Source organism: Pelecanus crispus, chromosome 20 (assembly GCF_030463565.1).
Source record: "Pelecanus crispus isolate bPelCri1 chromosome 20, bPelCri1.pri, whole genome shotgun sequence".
Lineage (NCBI taxonomy): Eukaryota > Metazoa > Chordata > Aves > Pelecaniformes > Pelecanidae > Pelecanus > Pelecanus crispus.
Window position 1 is genome coordinate 3842144 of NC_134662.1, and position 8675 is coordinate 3850818.

The 8675-nt window shown below is 63.6% G+C and overlaps 1 protein-coding gene across 2 annotated transcripts; it reads left to right on the forward strand.

Annotated features, from left to right (window-relative positions):
* Nucleotides 1-1346: 1346 nt before the first annotated feature.
* MISP (mitotic spindle positioning) lies at nt 1347-8368 on the forward strand. 2 transcript variants are annotated; one of them, XM_075723667.1, is made up of 5 exons: nt 1347-1364; nt 3656-5797; nt 6804-7015; nt 7451-7489; nt 7775-8368. In XM_075723667.1, the coding sequence occupies exons 2-5, from the start codon at nt 3781-3783 to the stop codon at nt 7859-7861; spliced, it is 2355 nt and encodes a 784-aa protein (XP_075579782.1). In that variant the 5' UTR covers nt 1347-1364; nt 3656-3780; the 3' UTR covers nt 7862-8368. The 2 variants fall into 2 exon arrangements, with proteins under 2 accessions (XP_075579782.1, XP_075579784.1); XM_075723669.1 differs by lacking the exon at nt 1347-1364 and having other exon boundaries at nt 3402-5797.
* The last annotated feature ends 307 nt before the right edge of the window (nt 8369-8675 follow it).

Genomic DNA, 8675 nt, shown 5'->3' on the forward strand with positions numbered 1-8675 from the left:
ACCCCATCGCCCTGCTCGGGCTGTCACAGGCAGCAGTGGAGCCGGGAGGGGCTTTTTGGCAGGAGCGGGCTCCCGTGGGGAGCAGAGCTGTGGTGGCGGGGCAGAGAGGACAAGGACAGGGACCTCCTGCCCCAGGCACAGGCGCAGCGAAGGGCTGAGCATCCCGGCACAGCATCGCCCGCTTGGCTGCCGCACCCTGTGCCAGGAGGGAGTCTGGCTCCGGGTGCTGGATGCCCGCTCCGCCGGGGTCCAGCAGCCGTGGCCGCAGGCACCGAGGGCGTCACGGCTGCCGTGCCGCCGTCCTGACCTTGGGCCTGGTGGGTACAGAACGCCTGAGGTTTCCCGACTAGGCGTGGGGTTTTGTCCCCTCTGGGAGGGGGCTGCTTTCATCCCCAGGGAAGGAGGGACGAGGGGCTGGCGAGGAGCGGGGGGCCGGGGCGGGCAGCACCGGGCGGGCGCCGGTGGCTGCCGGGTTGGCGGGGCCAGCAGAGCCAGGGCTGCCATGGCAGCGAGGGCACCCGCCGCAGCCCTGCCTGCGCAAACACGGGGTTATCAGGTGGCCGGGCCGGGAGAGGCCCCGCGGTGTAAACAGGACAGCGCAGGTTCCTGGCACGGCTGCTCCCGGCGCGTTCACTCAGGTGCCTCCATGTGCCCCGGGGCCGAGAGGAGGGGGCCCTGCGTTGCCCGGGTGGGCTCACGGGGCTGAGGGACGCTGGTGGCAGACTGGCTGCGCACCCCCGGGCTGCCTCCCTGCGCCGGCGCTGCCCGTCCCCGGGGAGCTCTTCCCAGGGATGGCCGAGCCCATATTTGTGCTCCTCCATGGGGAGAACCCAATGGGGCACAGGCTGCCCCGGGGCACAGGGTTGGGGAAGAGCCGGACACCCCGGCTCTCTCCAGTTTCATTGCTCCTCAGCGCTGCAGTCATGCCCGCGGAGAGGCAGAGCGTGCCCGCGGAAAGGCGCGTTGGTTCATCGCCGCATCGGTGCCTCGATGCGCCGGCATGTTGGCGCACCGGCGCGTCGGCACGCCGGCGCGTCAGCACGTCAGCGTGTCGGCGCGTGCCGCGGGCTGGGGGCCAAGGGCAGCCCTCCAGGCGTGGGAGCTAGCAGGGGTGACGGTGGCGTGGGGGGGGAGCCGGGAACAGGTCATTGAACCGCAGCCAGCGGCTGAGCCCGGTGCGGTTCTTGGAATTCCTCACGGGCTCCGGCTGAGCTTATCAGGGCCTCGCAGCCCCGCCGGCCCCGCCAGCCCCTGCGCCCCGCTGCCGCCCGCCCCAACCACTCCCCGGCAGACGCGGCTCAGCTGGGTGCCCCGCGGGCCTCCCTGGGGCATGGGGACCCCCGCCCCGACGGCTCCCCCGTGCCGTAAGTGCAGCACGTCCAGGGTGGGGGCAAGGGCAGTGCCGGGGTGCTCGGAGCGGCCGTTCCCCCCCCCCGGCCTGGGAAGGACGGAGCCCTGCACGGGGTCCGGCCGCAGCGAGGGGGTGCGTGCGCACGCCGGTTCTATCTGCGGTGGGCAGGCGGAGGGGCTGCCAGCGCCACGCTCGTGCACGTCTCTCATGTCGGCAGGTCTGGCAGCGTGTAGGCGGGGTGGGCACGCTGCGAGTCCACAGCGCACTGCCGGACCCCCGGGGCGGCGGGGACCCTGGAAAACTCCCTAGATGTCTCTTTATGGTGGGGGGGCCCAGGCCAGGCTGGCAGGCGCTGCGATGCCGCCTGCTCTGCCCAGCATCTCCCTATGGTGCTTGGCTGGGCCAGGGGCAGCCTGGCATGGGGGGGGATGAGCCCGGGACCCCCGTGCCCCCCATGTTCCTGCAGTGCCGGGCAGCTGGGGCCGAGCCGAGGCAGTTGGATGGGGTTGGATGCTGCTTTGGGAGGGGCTGTGCCGCTCGGCATGGTGCCGGCCGGGAGCCCCGATAACAGCCCCGCTGGTTTCTTGGCCCCGTTCCCCTCCTGCACCGGCCGCCGGCGCTCCCCAGTGAGGAGTCCCCTCCCAGCAGGGACCTCTGACCCCTCCAAACACGATAAGAGATGAGCAAATAGTTTTCACTATCCAGGTCACCAGGGGCTATAAAAGAGCAATAGTGAATTACAGATAGGAACACAAAGAGGTTACAGGAATTCAGCTGGGCACAGAGTACCGGGAATGGCAGCTCCCCACAGCTCCCAGCCCCATTCCTGCTGCAGGCAGTGAGGTCGTGCCGCTGCTCAGCCCCGTGCCCTGCCCGGGATGCCCCAGCTGCCCCCAATGAGACCCAGGTGCTCCCACCCCAGGGAAGGCTTTAAATGGCTCCTCCGCTGCAGGGCTGCCCTGTTTGTGCTGCGGGAGGAAGGGTGCAGCCCGGACAGGCTGGGAGGTGAGCAGAGGGAGCTCGGTCAGCAGCGTCGCTGCAGGGAAGGAGGCATGTCCAGGGCACGGTGCGTCCATCCTGGGGACGAGCTGGGCTGCTCTGGACGCAGGGACCCGTGTTTGCCTGCCTCTGTCCAGGGGAGCCTCACCCCGAGCCGTGCTTGCCGGTACCGTGGCACCCAGGCTCTGGGCTGCCCCTGTCATCACCGTAGCCTTGCTCCCGGCTTCCCCGTGCGCTCACGGGAGGCTGCAAGGGCGCGGGGAGCAGCGCCCAGTGCTGACGCACCCCTGACCCGCTCAGCCTCACGTGAGCCCAGCCAGGAGCGGTGCTGGCAGGGTTGTGGCTACGCCTCGGCAAACAGAGGATGTGCCGCTCGCCTGTGGCACGCCCGGCTCGCTCAGGGTGTGCGTGTGTCTCGCTGGCACAGGGGCCCGGGCCGGTGTTTGCAACGCGGTGAGAGGTGATGTCTCGTGGGGACACATCTGCGCCGGCCCTCCCTCCCCTGGCACCTGCTGCCCCATCCAGCTCCGGCCCAGTTACCGCAGGAGGATCGACACCGGGGTCAGGGCAGTTTATTCCCGCTTGGTGTGATACAGGGGTTAAAGTCCCCTCCTTTTTATGAGCCATGAAACCATTTTTATGATCCCTGCTGTTTCAATAGCTTAGCTGTTTGGAGCCTGCTTCCCGCAAACACGCAAGGAAAAATTCCGGGCAGAGGTGGACCCGGTGCCACCAACGCCACTCCCTGCCGTGAGCCGATGCTCCCAGTGTTGCCCGTGGCTGGTGGTCCCTCCCCACCCAGGGCGTGCAGTAAGGCACGAGGGCAGCCGTGCTGGAGCGGGCAAGAGCTGCCCGGGGCGGTGGTGGAGGCTGGCGCAGCCGAGCCGGCCACGGCATCGCCCAAAGCCCCGCGGCCGCGGTCTCGCTGCCCTCTTGATGGTGCAGGCAACGCCGGCTGCCTGCGGCACGTTTGGCTTTGCTTGCTCGCGGCTGCGGCACAGCTCGGGATGCAGCCAGGCTGGGGGACAGAGGCGGGAGGGGGATGCTGGCTTTGGGGCAGTTCCCGTTGGGAATGGTGCTTTGTGTTCTGGCTGCTTCTAGCCAAGACCTGGTGTTTCTGTGTAAATGGAGCAAACGACTGCTGGGACGTGGCTGGTTTGTGTTAGCGGTGTCTGTCGCCTGGGCACAGGTATCTCTCGGTCACTGCCCGGGCGAGGACAGCAGTACCGGGCGAGGAGAGGGAGCTGCATGCCCCGACCTCTGCTGCTGCTGCTCCTAACAGCCGCTCTCCCCTCCTGCTTGCAGGGCCAGCCAGGTCCTGCCCCTTGTCCTCAGGCGACGCAGGAGCCCGAGGGCGACCTCGAAGCTGAGCAGCGTCCCCAGCCCCGGGTGCAGTTGGCAGAGGGTTGAGTGCTGACTCTTCCCAGGAGATGGACAGGGTCACCAGGCACCTGGTCTTCCAGCTCCCGCACAAGCATGACTATAACGATGTTCACCAAGCCGGCTCGTTTGCAGAGCAGGGGGCCAACAGTGACGACGATGTGTTTGGCTCTACTCAACATAGCTGCCAGAGGGTGGAAAACGGCTATGGCTGGAAAACGAGGTTGGAGTCATCCTCATATTTCCTGGATGGTGGAAAAGATGTCTGGACCCCATCCCCGGATAGGGAGTCCAAGCTGGAGGTGGTGAGGTCAGGAAGCCTGTACGACCTCAGGGCTTACAGAGGAGAGAGGAAACCCTCGAAGCTTTACGATGAGGATGAGGAGGAACAGTACAGGGTCCCTCCACCGAGCATCTCATCTGAGAAAGCCAGGGAGCTGGAGGATGAGAGGAGGGATGTCATCCAGAAGCAGGTGGTGAGGAAGAGCTCCACCATGGCTGAGAGGTCGAGTTCCATGGATGAGCTGAGCTCCATAAATGCCGTCATGGGCAGCCAGGGTGAAGACAGGCACACGGGCAGCTTCAGCACCAGCTTCGCCATTTGCTTCGACAAGCCTTCCTCGGGGAGGGCAGCAACGCCTGTTGACCCTGAAAATATCAACACGGAGCAGATCAACTTCTCCGCTGCTCGGCAGCAGTTCCTGATGCTGGAGAAGACCAGCCCGGGCTCTTTTTTCAGCCCAAGGCAACAGGCCATGTCTCCAAAGCCAGAGTCGATGACAAAAGTCTCTAGACAAGAGTGGCATAGTCCTGAGATGGCTGCGAGAGGTTGCAGTAGTGCTGGTGCAGCCAGCCAGAGCAGGACGGACAAGACAGTTTCTCAGGTTTATAGCGTGTCCTACAAGACACCTGTGAAGGAGGAGGTTGATGCTCCCAGAAGGGCCGATACTGAAAAGTCATGTCCCACCGGGAAAGCATCCAGCTTGACTAAAGCGTCTTCCAGAGAAGACCTCGACTCCAGCTTGGGTGAGATGTATAACAAAGCTGATGCAGGTTACACCAGCGATGGAATGGCATCCGACGAGATCTTCAATGACCCTGTGGATCTGAGGGCCGACAGCAATGGCCCAGACAAGGAGGTGAAGATCAGCAACGAGACGCCCATCGAGCGGGAGATCCGCATGGCGATGGAGAGGGAGGAGAACCTCTGGAAAGAGAGGGGGATCCAGCGGCTGACCTCCAGCAGTGAGCTGGTGGAGATCCAGACCAAGCTGCTCCTCTCCATGCATGCCTCTCCCGGCCCAGGCAGGAAAGGGAAGGACAAAAGCCGCGCTTCCCTTTACGTCCAGAGGGAAATCGAGCAGGAAACCAAGCGCGAGGAAGACCTGAAGAAGCAAGGGAGGCTGCTGGGGACGTACGACAGGGGTACGCAGCAGGAGCTGGATGAGCGCAGGAAGGTGTTCGAGCAGGAGGAAGCCCCCCCGCAGACGCCCACCCCCACGAGGAAGGCAGAGGAGCGGAGGAGCTGGGTTAACGAGTCTGCAGCGGAGCAGCCCACGAGCCACGGCCCCTGCCCCACAGAAGACACCAGGGTTGGGAGAAGCCTTCCCAGCCATGCAGTGAGTAGCACGCAATTCCAGGAGTCCCAGCCGTGCTTCACCGCCAGCGAGAAGAGCCAGGAGCAGCCCCCGGTGTCCCAGAGCGTTTCCGCCAGCGCCAGCAAATGGGGAAGCAAGGATTCCCAGGAAGGAAGGCTTCCCGGCTCCACCCCGAGCCCCGCTGTCATGCCCAGAGAGTACTTCTTCTCCTGGAAGCCCAAGGTCTCCTTTGTGGACAACATGGGGACACAGAGCCCGCCAAGGAGGGACGAGAGCAGGGAGGAGCAGTACAAGATGAGGACCTGGAGGCCCCATATGTCGGCACTGATTGACAAGGAGATCCGGAGTGACTTGCAGAGGGAAGAGGAGCTGCAGGAGCAACGGCGGCAGCGGCAGCTGATAGATGGCTGCTCCGTGGTCAGCAGCGACAGCTTTCCGCAGGAGGGCTCTCACTCACGGCACAGCTCCGGTAAGGGGAGGAGAGGAACGGTGGGATGGGACAGGGCAGGGGGCACACCCTGGGGCAGAGCTACCATGGGCATCTCTCCCGCCCTCACGTTCCTTGTGGCTCTGAGTCTCAGCAGGAGCCATCTGAGGGGGCAGGGGGACCCAAGGGACCTCCCGGTGCAGGCAGGTGCCTCTCCCAGGTGTGGGAAGCCATTAGGCAGCAAACCCTTACAGTGCCTGCAGGCTGCACGAGATGCCTGGACACGAGGAGACCTGGGCTCGCTGTGAGAGGAAGAGCGGCCGTGGCAAGGACCAAGGGGGACAGCGTTCTGGGTGGAAAGCGTCGAGTCAATCCAGCCACCAAGCCAGGAAACACGAAATTGCTACTCTACCCTTAATTGGTTTAGTGGTGGACTTGGTAGTGTAGGTTAATGGTTGGACTGGATGATCTTAAAGGTCTTTTCCAACCTAAACGATTCGATGATTCTATGAGTCCCCGCCTGGGAGAGTCTGCCTGTGGGTGAGGGGTCCAAGTTCCTCCCTGCAAGGACTTGCTGAGGTGCCTGTAAGGACCCCTGTGTGTTGGTAGCAGGTTGTCCCCGTAGAAATAATTCTCCTTGGCCAGGGATTCTGTGGTCAGCAAGCGGAATTGCTTGATGTGAAGTCCCTGGAGCCAGCCCAGCCGGCCGGGGGAAGCAGATGTAGGGAACCGATGATGATGAGGGATGGGCTCTGCAAGAGCAGCACGGCTTTTGATTCTAGAGCTGCTCAGATATTGATGACTTGGTGTCATACTAGCACAGAAAACAGTGCCAAAGGGCCCAGAAGTGCCCCAGCTCATGCGTTTCCCCTCCCTTGCTCCTGAGAATTCCTGGCTGGCACCCAGGCACGGGGTCCCAGCTGGGACCAAACCCGCCGGACCTGCTGAGCAGGCTGGTCTGGGGCAGGAGCTTTGCTCTCCTGCCGGCACCCCAGCCCCTGGGAGTGGTCCGGTGTCCCTCACCCCCCAACAACTCTTTCTCTTGAAGCTGCCTCAGGTGTCAGCGGCAGCTACTCCGTGTCCGGGTCTCCCGTCTCCACTCCTGCCTCGCACCAGGCGGGGGTCCTGGGGCTGGTGTCGTCCTTCACCCCGCTGAGAGTGGCCGGTCCCTCCCAAGGCAGCACGGAGACCCTCACCCCTGACCTGGCTCGTTCCAGCCCCTCCGAGGAGCGGAGGAAGAGGGTGAAGGAGGACGGAAAGGTGAATGCACCCGCCCCGCCTGCGCCGGGCAGCGCGCGGCCGGGGGGCTGGAGCCCAGGAGAAGGCTTGGTGGCTCCTGGGCCGAAGGTGGCTGTGCCCGGCTCCCACCCGGAGCTGGGGTCCGGCTGCTGGGCTCGCTGGGAGACCCGGGGGTGGTGGCGGTGGCAAGGGGCCACGTGGAGCCCCCGGGGCAGCGCCCGCTGCTGGGTGGGACTGCAGGGGGGGCAGCAGCTCCCTCCGGGGTGGGGGGTCCTGGCCCGAAGTGTCCCCCTGCTCCGGGGAGGGCACGCGGGCACGCCTGCACCTGCTATCTCACCTCGCCCCTGCCCTGCCCCGCAGCCTGGCCCCCCGTGCCCTGCATCTGGCTGCCTCGATATTTCCCTGTGAGGTTGCTGTTTCCTGAACCTTTTCTTTTTTCCTCCTCCCTTTTCACAGTACGCAGGCATTGAACCCACTGACAAGGTCAACACGGAGGTAAAGTCCTTTATGTACTTGAGGGCTTGCGCTGCCTGGACTCCTCGCTCCCCGGTGCCGGAGGCTGACGGGGCTGATGGGGGTCTCGGCTCCCGCGGGGCCACGGGCACCGCTCGGGTGGGCGTCGCGTTGGGCAGAACGCGTCGCGGCCGCTGTCGGGTGTATTGAACCCGCAAAGGGAGGGCTGGGAGGGCAAGTCGTGCAAAAAAAAAAAAAAAAAAAAAATTTTTTTTTTATAAAATTTCTTTTTGATTAAAAAGATACCATGCCTCCTGGTCTCTTTAGGTTGTGGAAAGCACCAGGGTGACTCGTCACAAGAGTGCCATGGCCCAGCGCTGGGAGGCAGGGCAGTACGTCAGGGACGACGACTGAAGGAGCCCCCGGGGCCGGGGAGGGCCGGGGCCACCGGACTTCGCCGCGTACTTGCCCTGTTTGGGATTAACCGACGCGCAATCGAAATACCCGATCAGTTCAGCTCCTGGTTATCATGAGAATCAGAGACCTGTGCACCCCAAATCGCAGCTGTTTTTAATGTAACAGATGATCCTTCCAATGTGTTACATGTGCTCATTCGTTCCCCCTTCCCTTTGAGGTGAGGTAATATATTTTTTTTTTTTAAGAGGGGGAAAAAATTGGATCACTTTCTTTTAATCGCTTCTGCAAGGAGACCGCTAGATGAAATCATACGGTAATTTAACTTCTTTCTCATTGGAAGCTATGTCTCTGGCTTACAAGAAAAGCTATTTTATTTCTAAGTGGTTTTAGGTTTTGAGGTACCGCAGCACCAGGCCTCGCCGAGGAGGGCACCTGGGCTGGCACGCACCCTCGGATCAGCAGCAGCATCGAGCCGGGCGGCCGGCGTTTCCGCTTCACGCGTGCCATCTGCTGAGCCGCAGCAACAGAACATACGTGTAGAGAGCGAGAGAGAAACGCTCTCTATTTTGCTAATTTATTAAAGAGTCATTGCGCTCCCCCGTTCTCCCCGGCCTGTTTTCTCTGCCTGCTCCCTCGGTTTTGCAGCAGGTGGGGCTGGCACTGGCACCTTCTGCTGGGTGCAGTCCCGGGGGGGGGGGTCCCGGGGGGGAGGTCGTCCCAGCAGCTCCTGGGGGGATGCAGCTCCCGGGGGGGGGTCCTGGGGGGATGCAGCTTCCGGGGGGCTCCTGGGCCGGGGTTCTGGCGGCTCCTG

Excerpts from the sequence above, each read along its gene's own strand:
- MISP (XM_075723667.1), top strand. The coding sequence starts at position 3,781 with ATGGACAGGGTCACCAGGCACCTGGTCTTCCAGCTCCCGCACAAGCAT. Across the intron at positions 5,798-6,803 it reads TCACTCACGGCACAGCTCCG|CTGCCTCAGGTGTCAGCGGC; the intron begins GTAAGGGGAGGA and ends TTTCTCTTGAAG. Across the intron at positions 7,490-7,774 it reads CTGACAAGGTCAACACGGAG|GTTGTGGAAAGCACCAGGGT; the intron begins GTAAAGTCCTTT and ends TGGTCTCTTTAG.